The sequence below is a fragment of the Mauremys reevesii genome, linkage group 21 (assembly GCF_016161935.1).
Source record: "Mauremys reevesii isolate NIE-2019 linkage group 21, ASM1616193v1, whole genome shotgun sequence".
Taxonomy (NCBI): domain Eukaryota; kingdom Metazoa; phylum Chordata; order Testudines; family Geoemydidae; genus Mauremys; species Mauremys reevesii.
Window position 1 is genome coordinate 13437584 of NC_052643.1, and position 13711 is coordinate 13451294.

Below are 13711 nucleotides of genomic sequence, written 5' to 3' on the forward strand. Positions count from 1 at the left end.
TTCTAGGTGATCCACAGGGAACAGCCCTGCTTCTAGAGCCAGCTCCAGGTCCTCTTAGTTGCTCTGCTTCCCCTCCTCCACAGCAGTATGAGGAAGCTGCCATGAGATTCATTAGGGCGAGGGAAGGGCCAGGGCAAAAACAGCAGGAAGGGGCGATTGCTGCTGGTCAGCTACAGAAACCACAGCGTTTTGTCTATTCTCCCCCCTGCACCATGATTCATGGGGTGGGACCCAGGCACACCTTTCTTCCAAGGCATTTGCAAATTATACTGCACTGTTTGCTCAATTCTGTTCTGGGATATGAGAACAAGGAACTTCAATGCCATACCAGTGGCTGGCTCACCCCTATTGCTGTGCACGCCTGTTGATGGGACACTGAACATCATTGTAAATGCTGATGGGATAAGCCTGCCAGCAGATCACTCCAAGACATACAGGGGCATTTATAAATGCCCCACCCTCACTGTAGTATGCAGGCAACCAAAGCTAACCTATGCTGCGTCAGGGTATATCTATACAGCCCCTGGCTGCAAGCCTGGGTCAACAGATTCAGGCTCTCACTACTGCACTGAAAAGGATGCAGACTTAGGAGCCCAAGCCATGACATTTACAAGGCTATTTTTAGTGCTGTAGCCTGTGAACCTGTCACCCCAGGCTCAGAGGCTTGTTGCTGCGGCTGTGTAGACACACCCTCAGTGGCTTGAAATTCACAGGAACCACTGTCAACCAAGCAGCAGCCACCATTACTTTCCAGGGATAGGAAAACACTCACCACTTCAGGCAATTAACCCTCTGTTACACCTGCATTGATGAATATTCTTATGGACCTGCTAAGTTGATAGCTTTTAACTCCCTCCAGGGGGAAGGGAAGAGCCCTGTTTTACCATTACTCACATCCCCTGTAACCATGTGCTACCAAATCAGTCTGAAACAGTATTTATATCTGAGATAGCACACGTCCGTTTAAAAATAAAATGGCTATAAACTATTCATTTACCCCTATTTAAAGTGGTTATTTTTTCCCCTTTTCAATTAGACAGGGTGGTACAACTTAGAAGAAAGTCTCGGAATGACACCAGACAGTAACATCATGGAGTTTAAATACAAAATCAAATACTTTAATGAAATTAGAGAGCACAGGAACAACTCAGATATACCACTAAAACGGATACCACTGAGCTGTGGACTTGGGCTGTTTTTTTTTTGTTTGTTTTTTTTACACCTTCTGTTTTTAAACAAGCAAGCAGATTGACAAACTACCAATTCTTCAGAGTGTCAAAGATCCTGAGTATAGAGTTATTCAAAACACATAAAATGTATATATATGAAACTTCTCTATGAGCTGGTGGCCTGCACACAGCATTGCACGGATAAAAATATACTACTTTCAATACACAGAGCTAAATACTTTCACATTTATCAGAATTCTCTACACAAATCTTAAATTGATAGAATTCAAGTTTTGACGTTTCAGTATATAGCTTTCACTTGTATTAAACAAATGCTTATTTACACAGTGGAGAAAGTGTAAGGGCTAATAAGGCCATATTCCCATATTGTATTGTTAAACACTGCAAAATATATACAAGTGTAACCTAATATAGGCATCAGTTCTAGAAATATCACCTTACATTTGTACAACATAATTGAGTCAGTATGAAACCACAGCTTTGTTAGCACCAAGCCACTAATGGTTTTCATGGAACTAGAAGAAAGCTCAAAACCTTTCATCAGGAAGGGCTGATTCAGCAGAGTTCTCTAATCGCTGAGCAAGGAAATTGGTGCTCTCAGTACTCCAAGTCCAGAAATATACTAACACCATTGCACTACAGTATGCAAATATACCTATTACCAAAGAGCAGGCATAGGAGCAGCCACTACAACAGAGAGGCTCTTCGGTGTTTCTAAGAGACGCTCCAGCAGCAGAACAACTAAGCCATCTACCAGATAAAGTCTTCCACATCATGTCTGTTCAGTGTCTGTGTATTTGGATTCATGCTAACAAGCACAGGGTTAGAAAAGATTACTGATGCTAAGTGATTTAGACCCAGGCTAACCCTATGCTGCACAGGGAAATGGGGGAAACCGGGCTCCACTCTGACAGAAGAGAACCCAAAGGACAGAAGAGAACCCTTTGTAGCGCTCATCTCCTGTGTCTGCTGTGGCCTGGGTGGTCTCGGTCATAACGATGACCCGTACGCTCATAGGAGTGGGAACGCTCGTGTCTCTCTCTATAGTAGTGACTTTTCTTCTTGTACTTCCCAGAATGATCAGAACGCTCTCGTGAGTGGCTCCGGGAACGTGATGAGCTCCTGCTGCGGGACTTCCTTGGTTTGTGTGTCGAATATTTGTAGTCCTTTGACTTTTTGTAACTCCTCATTTTAGAGCCTTTGTAACTAGCACTATGGTTGAACTGTCTTGGGGGAGAATCACTGCGACTCCTGGAGCGGCTGTGGGATTTGGAACCACTTGATGTTGAGTAGCTTTCACTTTTTCTAAGACAGGAAGGAGAAGAGAACAGTGAGTGCCTTAACAATCAATGCCTGATTGCTTTACAATATTAAAAGCACACAGTGGGACAGGACAGATTATAGTAATCTTAGGTGCTACTTGGAACACAAGGAAAAAGGTTTTAGAAGAAAGATTTGACACTGTCTTTTAAAATGCCCCCCTCCCTTACTTGTAAACTACAATTCAGGTTAAAAGCTGCCCTCAGAATAGATCTTAAAAGCAAAAGCTCTTCTCTAAATACAGAGAGCTACTAATCTGATTAGTTGAGCCAGCAAACCTTAGAAGATATTTCAATTAACAGATTTTAGCTTTTGTCTGCATCGCCTGCCTTCAAACAGAACACTTCCCCAGCTCACACCCCATAACTCATTAAGACACAGAATAAGTAATTTCCTGTAGGACTAAAATGATAGTTAACATTTGTAATCATAAGATCCGTTGTTGAATAGGTAAAACTCCCAGATGCTTTGAAAAGCTGAACAGTATATTTCACAACATTTTATTAATAATCCTGAAAAAAATCAGCTTCATAATTACAGCAAAAGGTTTTGGAAGATTTTAGATGTATGGACTTTGTGAGTTCCATGATTACCTCTCAGATATCTATATATTTGTAAATTGAGCCAGTTTACCATAGATTTTTCTCTCTAATTTGTAGCCCTGAAAACAGCTTAAGACATGAAAAATCAAGCGGTCTTTCCAAGCCTAAGCATCACCACCAGTAAGAGGCTTTGCAGACCAAATCTGGACCTCAGTTCTGTTTGTGCAACCCCAGTGTTTGGTGCAGGGGGCACAAGGTATAATGGAGGGAGAAGCCGAACATGTTGCCATTCTGTTGATCTGAGTCAGAAGAGAATCCAGTTCCCTATCCCCCAAGCTTTGTTGGGTCTATGGCGAGGATTGTGAGAAGCAGTATAAACTTATTTTTGTCATTTAAGTCAGCAGAAAGGACTATGGGTACAAGGAGCAGATTTGCTGAGTAAGATGATGTCATTCATATGCAGTCATTCCTCTAATCGTACCTTCACTTGAACCTACACTGGCCACCATGTTGCACCTCCATACACTAGTCTCATTTCCAGAGCTCAAACAGGGCTTAAAGTTTTATATAAATTGCCGTAGTTGTTGCTGAGAGCCCACTGACTCCCAAAGCACATTCTCTGGGATGGTAGTTTGCCATTAGCATAGCAGGTTACGAATGGGACTCAGCACTTCCACCCACTTCAGCACGTACCTGCGCTTAGGAGATGCTGATCTAGATGGTGATCTTGAATAACTCTGCTCTCGACTTCGGCTTCCACTTCTGCTCTCCCTTCCTTTTGGAATGCTATGAAGGACAGAATCCAAGCAAGATTTAGATTTAAGTGCCGGGGAGGAGGTAGAGACTATATCATGTGGAATCTTACCCATTCACTGGGCTGTTGGAATTCATTCTTTTTGTTCCATCCATTTTTCTTTTGGCATTCTTCATCGCCTGCACAGCAAGTGGGGAAGGTTTATTTCCTTTACCTTCTTTTGGAGACTCTACAAGACAAATGTAAAAGTTTACACTTCATCCCCCCACATGTGTATCAAAGAGATGTCAATCTTTAGCAGGCAACCCAATAAGGAGTGGCAAGCAGTTGCTCTTTCAGAAAAGAGCAACTAAAATGATTAGGGGTTTAGAGAGGGTCCCATATGAGGAAAGATTAAAGAGGCTAGGACTCTTCAGTTTGGAAAAGAGAAGACTAAGGGGGGATATGATAGAAGTATATAAAATCATGAGTGATGTTGAGAAAGTGGATAAGGAAAAGTTATTTACTTATTCCCATAATACAAGAACTAGGGGTCACCAAATAAAATTAATAGGCAGCAGGTTTAAAACAAATAAAAGGAAGTTCTTCTTCACGCAGCGCAGTCAACTTGTGGAACTCCTTACCTGAGGAGGTTGTGAAGGCTAGGACTATAACAACGTTTAAAAGGGGACTGGATAAATTCATGGTGGCTAAGTCCATAAATGGCTATTAGCCAGGATGGGTAAGAACGGTGTCCCTAGCCTCTGTTCGTCAGAGGATGGAGATGGATGGCAGGAGAGAGATCACTTGATCATTGCCTGTTAGGTTCACTCCCTCAGGGGCACCTGGCATTGGCCACTGTCAGTAGACAGATACTGGGCTAGATAGACCTTTGGTCTGACCCGGTACGGCCTTTCTTATGTTAGTTGAATGGGTCACCTTGAGGGCAAGAATTGACTAATTACCACATCCCTCTAGAGACCCTTTGCTGTACACATACAGATAAAGGGTGAAACTTGAACACCTTTAGGTAAGTCACGAGTTATTCAAATCTGAAGTAAATTTCTGAGGCTGTAAACTTGCACATTAAAAAAAACAACCCCCCCCCCCCAAAAAAAAACACCTTACCCTAAAACAGACTTTAAGCAGTGAAAAAACCTTTAATAGAACTGCCTGAACTGGCATTTTATGTAATATGTCACACTATTTTCAATACCTTGGAAAGGCAGATACTATTGTATCTTCAAGAGGGCTGTATCAGGCAAAAGATACAATTTCCAAACATGGTACTCTGGGGAAAAAAACTCTCTTTAAAAGGTGTTGCAACCTAAATCTGAATACCAGTTTGATTCATTAAAAAGGTCCAACTCCTTCCTCTTTGTTTCAAGAAAGTTAAATGCAATTTAAATGCCAGGTTTTTTTGTAAAGGAAATGTTAACTAGCCAGAAGTAACTATTTTTTATACACACAAAATTCAGTTGAATAGAGAACAGGGCACTCTCCCTTCACACACAGCCATTCCTCCACCATCCTTCCCTGCTGGTACAGTTACTGGAGCAGAAGCGTTTTGAAAAGTGAACGCGTTGGCTTTCTCCACTAGACAATGCTTTTGCTTGTTCTCCCACTAAAACAAATAGTTTCGGGTCATGTCCCAACACTGCCTTTCTTGCAGCACACATACTAACATGAGGCCAAGAAAAAGAATAGGAAAAAAAATCTCATGAGGAGTTTGACTACCCCTTTCTACAGAGTGAGGATGCTGCAAAACAGCGGTATTTGCATCATCATTTGGAATATAGACAGCTTAACAAGGAATACCTGCAATCTAAAATAGCCTGACTGAGACAGGATTCTTAAATTATGAAGTCACTGTAATACTCCCAAAATATGGTAGAAACGCAATGCAGTCCAAATATGCAAAACTAGGTACACTGATACCAACCATTTTTAGGAACAGGGGAAAACCCTGATGTGTTCTCCAAATTGGGAGTCTTGTCAGGTAGCAGACCTTTAGCTAGTGCTTTTGCCTCTTCAATGGCTAGTTTTTTCTTTTCTACTTTGCCTTCCAGATAAGACAAGTCAACCTACAAATACATATTAAAAAAAAAAAAATCAGTTCTCTGTACTGTTTCAATTGACCATTCATGCTTAGAAGGGATATGACTCTCAGAGTCTGGATCCTGCTCCCGGAGAAGTGAGAGTTTTGCAACTGGCTTCAGTGGAAGCAGGATGTTTTGCCCTAGGTTCTGAGAATACACATGGTATAAAACAATAGCAAACCTTTTTCCGAGTATATAGCTGCAGGATTTTTATACAAATCCCTTGAATTTCCTCCTCTGTTGCTCCAAACAGCAGAAACCAGTGAGGACGATTAGGAAGTGGGATCTACAATTGAGAAATCACACATTCAATTTTCTATTTCTACATGAAAACCTTAACGTAAACTTAAATGACAAAATATAAATAGATGTTTCACCTCCAATGTTCTAGCTGCAAGGTAGATACAGGCACAGGCAATACTTTCTGGCTGGAATCTTACAAAGACATCTGTTCGTAGACTGTCATTCATGTAATTCCTAAAAGACACAATAAGGGAACACTTGCAACCCCCTGCAGAATGCCTCTGTTCTAGTCTCTTCAATTCTACAGTAACTACTTCTCTGTGCATTCTATTACTAAGCTCAAATGCTATACTCCTGTAAATCTGAAGAGAAGTTAGAAAAATTTCTTCAAGGGGATGGATATGTGATTGGGAATAAATTTCTGACTGGCTGTCAGACAAATCAGTTATGAAAGAGAACCAATTTTAACTTTACTTTTCCCTCTAGATCTACTGGCCTGCTCTCATGCAAAAACAAATGTTTTTGTAGAGACAACATATAATCTGTAAAGAACTCAGTAATAGAAATCTAGGCTCAATCCCAGAGTGCAGAGAAGCATGCAAACTCAAAGCTAGTGTTCAAAGTTGCCAATCCTGCTGGAGTTCTCTGGAGAAATGCAATCCACTTCAGCATGTACCCATTGCCACTGGAAAGTTTTTGGAACCTGTCCATTTTCCATTAGTGAGACAGCATCCAAGACAGAATCCATTTGTGATGCAAAAAGGTAGTCGTGGAAGAAATCCAGGTATTTGGGAACATCAGTACAGAGGACGGTTCAGTATTCAAACAGATCTCCTCTTCTGGCATATGACAGTATCGTTTCCAAATGTCCCATTTCAACAAGGTTTCTTAAAATGAATATTCACAGAATGAGACAACTGTAAAATATTGCACATATTCCACAACAGTCAGCACATACTTTAAAAGATTGATTTTAAATCCTCAAGGAAGTTTGAAAATACAAAGTACTTGCATCTGAATTTGTCAATAAAATAAAATGCTTAAAGGTATAACTTTTAAAGAAATATTTCTTTCAAGCAGCATGTCAGGTGGGCAAGAGAGAAAACACAACCCAGAACAAAGGCCACCATATAGTTATACAAGCTTTCTGAGAAGAGTTTGGAATTGATCGTGGGGGTATGCAGCACACAAGAATGCCCAAACCAGAGTCCACAGCCCATTTAAAACCAGTTTACAGAAAAAGGAGGTGCTCAGGAATCTCATTCCCATCTATGTGTTTTAGTCCTTTACTTGGAATTTCACTTCTAATACATGGGGATTGACTGACCATTTGGAAAAAAGTGGCAAGTTAAAGGCTTAGTCTTGACTTTCCTTCACCTTGCCCACGAGGAAAGCTTAAACTAAGTCATGCTGTTCTAGCACCGGTTTTTGCTATGGAAAAGACACTCTGAAGGAGATCAGAGAAAGTCTTTGTGAAATGAAGTGCAGCGAGAGTGGTAGTATTCACAAGGTATGAAGGATGATTGGGCTTCCTTTCCCAAACTGTTAAACAAAAACTAACTCGTTAACTGTGCAGCTGGACTTTGGGGGCATGTAGAATTAAACATTTGTCATATTACTTCAGCTTTAAGTTGTGCTCTAAAACCACTGCACTTCAAACATTAGTTATACTGGATACCCATGACTTTCCAGGTACTGGAAGCAATGAATGGTTAGGGAATTGCTCTAATAGTTATTTCTCTGCATCCCAAACAAAAAAAGGAAACTGGTGCCTAGTAGTCTTACTTCACATGTGAATTCTGAATGCAATGGTATCGTGTAATCTGGAAGTAGGGAAAATGTCCAGTGTCACTGCTGTACTTAATTCCAAACTGAAGACCTTCTACTCAAGTATTTTAAAGTGTTGGATTAAACAACATACACAGATATGATAAAAACTGAAGTCTACCAATTAGTTAATTCACCCAGAAGACTTGAATCCCACCTTAAATAGGTTTTTTTTGCATTTTAAAAAGGTACAGTATCTTTAACATAGTTAAAACAACATTAACAGTTTTCAAAATTTAAACAATCAAGTTCTAAAATATACAATAGAGTCAAGGGCACAACAACAAAAATCAAAAGTATAAGCACAAGAAGCAGTTGGCCAGTTACTATACTATCGTATTTATACCACCTGTCTAGAGTCAGCCTTCTCTTTGTAGAGCCTGCTTTGGTTTGACTGAAGACGCAGTTATCCCTGCACCATAGCGCTTGGGCAGCAGAGGAGAAGTCTTAGTCACTTACCCTCAGAGGCTACCCTTTGATTAAAAGAGTACAGAAAAGAAAAGTCAAAATAGGTTCTCCACCAAACAGATCATAGTACCAGAGAGTTCAGTCAGCAGAAATATGACTGTTAGATTCATTATTCCAATTTTTAAATTATATTGTTTCATGAGTTACAAGCTTGTTACAATCTGGAATTTTTACTTCGATACCCATCCCCAAATGATTCTCTTCACTACTGTGAAGACGTTTCATGGCAAATGCAAAAAACACACTGAGTTATCCAGTCTTAGCAGCTGACATCTTGGATTATCCACATGGATAATAAGGATTTATGTCGAGGATTCCTGATGCCCTTGTTGCAACCAGCAGCTCAAGTATTGGGAAAGTCTGTCTCCCAGCATCAGCGACGGACAAGAACTGCACATATAATTTACCCAAAGAAACAACCGCTTAACATTTTCACTTTAGAGGGAGGGCAAAGGGTAGGAGAAAAGGGAAGAGAGCCAGGTTTGAGGGGTTTAAAAGCTATCTTACCATTTAAGACAGTGCCTGAAACTTAGAGGCCGATCAACATTTGGGTAGTAGGTTGGGGCACTCCAGGAAACACCAGAACTGTCTATTCCATGAACATAGTTGTGGGCTACACCAATGTTGCCCAGAGTGCCTCAAATGACATATTTCTGCCACTGCCCTGCTGTCTCATATAACAAGAAAGATCAACTTACCATGAAGTCTGGACCAGGTGTTGGTTACGCTCACATTCTAATACCTGAAGGTACATAACGATTATCTGGAAGATATGGGTTATTGAGTTATTATCAAGAATCTCTAGAGCCAAGTATTTAATTCAGAGGGGATGTCCATGTGGCATCTGCTATTCTGTTCTTGATTTTAACAGTCTCAAATATCCACGGAGAGAGTGCTTGTAAGATGCCAAGTGTTTACCCAGGTAGTTTCTGCCTTCAATTACAACGGGGGAAAGAACAAGCTCCAAAAAACGTATGTGCACAGCCAAATCTGACCTTCCTCATACTCCTCCTTCTGAGCTCAGTCATCTTATTCATCTAGAAGTCTTGCCTTCCACTCAGTTTTCAAAACAGGTATGCTTTTCCTATAGAACTCAACATTCCTCTTTTAGCTGGCACATGGGAGGAAACACTGCCAACTGGAGAAAGTGGCACCAATCCACCATAAAACACCTCTATTGGAAGGGACTAAACCTAGCCAATATTTCCCCCCCTTTTTCCGTCTGCAAAGTCCTACATAATAGGTTTAAAAGGTTCACAGCAGCATATAAAACAGTTTTTTTGTGAACCACATAAAAAAAGAGACGGATAAAACAAAATTATAGAAAATTCACATGGATTAGTGGGTGAAGGAGTACACTCATTCCTGATTGGTACCCCAGTAAATAAGGAGGCTCAGAAAGAATGGCAGTGGGCAGAGAAAAATCTAAACAGAGCAAGGTACCTACACATTTTTAATCAGGGGCACTTAATCTCAAATTTAAAGAGCATTTACACTACAGCAAGCTGAAGAGGTCTGAAGTAGTAGCCCATTGCTGCAAGACAGAGAACAGATACCTGCAGGGCAAGGAAAGGGAGAACCCTTACACTACTTTAACCTTCTATTAGATTCAAACCGCAGTGCTGACTAGCTCATATGGGGAGCAGAATCCAGCACACTGGGGAAGAGCATTCCTGGGACTGAGAATTAAACACATCCCCATCAGGAATGACAATTATAATAATCAGAGCAAGATTCTACAAAAGGGATATTCGAGAGCCTTAGTCAAAGAGGAGTTATTCATATTGCTTCAGAATTTAACACCAAAATTACCTGCTTATTCAACAATAAGTTGTTTTCATGCTATGACAAAGTGAAGAATCCAAGTACAGTTAAGTCTAACCAGTTCTTAACATCTGCATCCACCTCCAATCTTCACTGACCAATGAGATACAAGACCAACTATTAAGACACTCTTGAATGAGAAACAAGATAGCAAGATCACTGTAAACTAGCTTCACTGTCTTCAGAACTGTGGAACAAGCAGCTTTTAACCACTTTAATAGTCTACCCAGAACAAGCAGAGTGTGTGAAATACAGTTTTATAAGTTAGCTGAACATCGTACAAACCTTATGAGGGTGCTTTACGTGAACGCAGAAGCCCAGCTCCTTTAAAACTCTTCTCTCTGCCTTTATGATTTGGTTCTTCAAATTAACATAATCTTGATCCAGTAGTAGAGGTACAGGTTTTCTGTAAGACATTATTTCAGATTCCATTGAGTACGAATGAACTGCCAATATTAAAAGACACCCAACAATCTTACTTGGACACATAGGTAGGTTACTATATTTTGATGCAAACTAGCTAATATTTACAACAGTACAAGCATTTTTCCAGTTAAGATAAAATAACCAGATTTATGTTTTGGTTTTCATTCCCCAAACAAGGTTTTACCCCACATTCCTTGAGTCATGATGCATCTGAACTCCCCCATAGGCACAGCAACAATTGTGGCTAGCTAGGCTACTAAATTCAGGCTCACATGTTCAGTAGTCCCCACATTTAAACAACTGGCCATGAAGAAAGCAAACATTTTTCAGATTCTAAACTTACTTTTTCTCTCTTAGATGTCGAAGGCGATGGAATACGTTAATTACATCTCTTATACGCCTCGGTGCTTCTTCAATTTTGGATGCCAGATGAACACAGGCCATTGACACATGCTGAAATATAAGTATTGCAACATACTGATGTTTTGCTCAAATCTGGAACTGATCGCCTCCAAGAGCTTTAGGAGGGATAACAAGAGAAAGTGGTGGTAAAAACAAGAAATACTCCAAATTTTAAGTTAAGTATTTGTTACAATGTAGACGTGTAAAACTGTGTTTAACTAAACATATTTATAGCTTGAAAGTTTCCTGTATACATAGTTCAACAGGGCATAATACATGCTCTCAAACATGAGAGAAATCAAATACACAGTGCTTTTTTTTTTTTTTTTTAAAGAATCCTTACCTCCATGGAATGCTTCACAAAAGATTTTGTATAAAAGAAACGTTGAAACAGCACCTGCCCTGTAGCCATTGCCACCTAGAGAGAAAGGAAGAAATGGTAATCCAATATTAACATCCCCATACAGAGTTCTAGAGCAAGATGAATTACACTACAACAAATTTGAGTCCCATAAATACCATTAGAGATGCCTGACTCAGCAACAAACAGCTCACAAAGGGGGAAAAAAGGCATACAACACCATCAAATATTTGTTTTCAACACCCAGAATTATAATGTGCAGTCTTAGACTAGACAATAGAAAAGTACCAAACAAAATATTTCATGGGGACACTCAAAACTAGTTATGAGGGTGGACACTACAGTCTAAACGACCCCCAGGGCTCTGCCACCTATGCAAACACTCCTACTTGTTTATTTTTGGTTCTGTGTTCATTGAGCAATATTGAAAGGCAACCACCAACTCAAAGCAGAGTCATTTTAGCCATGAGTCAGCACTAAATATCAAGTATTACCACCTGCCCACAAGCTCCCCAGCCAGCTTTGTGGTTTTACAATCACATAGCCCCATTTAATAAAAGACTCCCTTGTTGCCATATTAAACACACTCATATGCAAGAAAAGATGGCTAGAGAAATTAAACCAGCTAAAAGAAAGATTACTAGTAGCAGCATTAGGCAATTATTTTTAACTGAAGGTCTCATTAACCCTGTTTCAGCTATAGTGGCATTTTTGTAACCCCTCTCCCCTCCAAGCATCATAGTAACATCTGACTCTTTGTCCCATTTTCTTTAACGGGAGGAATTGAAGCTCACCGGGGAAGTCAACTGGCGACACGTCATACGAGAAAGAAATTAAGAAACCCCTTTTGAAAGGCACTGCGAAATCATGGGCTTTATCAACCACAGCAAAGAAAAAGCGTGAGGTGGGGGGGGGGTGCCTCTGCTTTTAGAAACGAGCGAGACTTGGCCGATCTACCGGGAAGGGCCCTGGAGGGCTGAGCCAACCCAGGCCCTGGGTTTACCGGAAGAGACGGTTACATCATTCACTTCCTGTCTCAGCGGAGCCGGCCGGGACAAAGAGGGGGGGGGGGGGGCGGCTGCCCGTAAAGGACACAACAGGGCCAGTTTCACACGCCTGGTTCCTTGGTAAAGGACAGGCCGGGGGCGTCTCTTGATCCCTTTCCCACCCTCCCGACCGCAAACGCGGGGCCAGGGCCCGTGCCCGTCTCCCCCGATTGCTGCCGGGGTCGGGTGTTCCTGGGATTAAAGGGGGAGTTTGTGTAAGTGACGCAGCGGCCATCGGGCACCAGCAGGCGGCGGGGCCCTGCCCAGTAGGGCGGGGAGAACAAAGCCTCCCCCTCCCCCCAGCGCGACACTCACAGGCAACGAAGGCCCAGCGCCCCCGGCTGCCGCGGGCCCAGAGCGGCCACCCAGCCCCCTCCTCCTCCTCCTCCTCTGGCCCGCGCCGCCCCCGCCTGGGCCCGACTCCGCGGCCTCGTTCGCCCCCTCAGGCCGGAAGTTACTGCTCACCTGCGGGAGCCGCAGCAGGATGCCGGCCGCCTGGATGAGCTCGCAGCCGGTGACGCGCAGCTGGGTCTCGGTGTCGGGGTCCAGGCCGCTGCCCATGGAGGGGGTGAAGAGCAGCGCGTCGTCGGGCAGCAGGCAGTTCTCCAGCGTGATCAGCACCCCCGAGTACAGCCGGTCCCCGATCAGCACCGCGCCGGGGCCCGGGGCGCCGCTCCCCGCCGGGGCCGGCCCCGCCGCCTGAGGCCCGCCCGGGCCCGCCGCTACCACGGCCGCCGCGCTGCTCGGCCCCGCCGCCATCTTGGGCCGCCGCCTCACCGCTCTCTCGCCTTCCCCCTCGCCAGCCTCCTGAGCCGGGCGGTGTCCCGCCCATTTCTCCCTGCGCTCGCCTCCCATTGGCGGGTGGCAGCGAGGCGCCGCTCTCTGATTGGCCTGCCTGCCCCCGGCGTGACGCGGGTCCTGCGGCCTGATGCAAGCGGCGTGACGCAGCGGTTGGGAATTCGAAACAGGGTGGAGCGGGCGGAACTTCCGGCGTGCATCGCGCGCCTCCCGCGCCCCCTCCCCCACGCAGACAAAGCCTGGCTCGTCACCATCGACCAGGCCCGAGCCAGCCCTTCTGCCCCCAGCACGCGCCACCGGGAGCCCCCACGCCGGGGGGAGGGGGTGGGAGTTGAAAGACTCATTGAAACAGATGCTGGGGGTATGGACAGGGCCCGGGAGAGAAATCTGGAGCCCCACTTTTTCATGGTCACTGGGGTCCCCCCTCCACTT

General features: G+C 43.3%; 1 protein-coding gene across 3 annotated transcripts; it reads right to left on the reverse strand.

Annotated features, from left to right (window-relative positions):
* Positions 1-1093: 1093 nt before the first annotated feature.
* On the reverse strand, positions 1094-13255 carry CCNL2 (cyclin L2). Of its 3 annotated transcripts, XM_039509314.1 has the most exons (11): positions 12947-13255; positions 11418-11492; positions 11016-11125; positions 10532-10652; positions 9121-9185; positions 6262-6361; positions 6066-6170; positions 5728-5869; positions 3918-4035; positions 3746-3838; positions 1094-2495 (listed from the first exon to the last, which is right to left on the reverse strand). In XM_039509314.1, exons 1-11 carry the CDS (start codon positions 13238-13240, stop codon positions 2144-2146), a joined length of 1575 nt encoding a protein of 524 aa, XP_039365248.1. In that variant the 5' UTR covers positions 13241-13255; the 3' UTR covers positions 1094-2143. The 3 variants fall into 3 exon arrangements, with proteins under 3 accessions (XP_039365248.1, XP_039365249.1, XP_039365250.1); XM_039509315.1 differs by lacking the exon at positions 12947-13255 and having other exon boundaries at positions 11016-11190; positions 11418-11488; XM_039509316.1 differs by lacking the exons at positions 9121-9185; positions 10532-10652; positions 11016-11125; positions 11418-11492; positions 12947-13255 and adding an exon at positions 8304-8427.
* Positions 13256-13711: the final 456 nt, after the last annotated feature.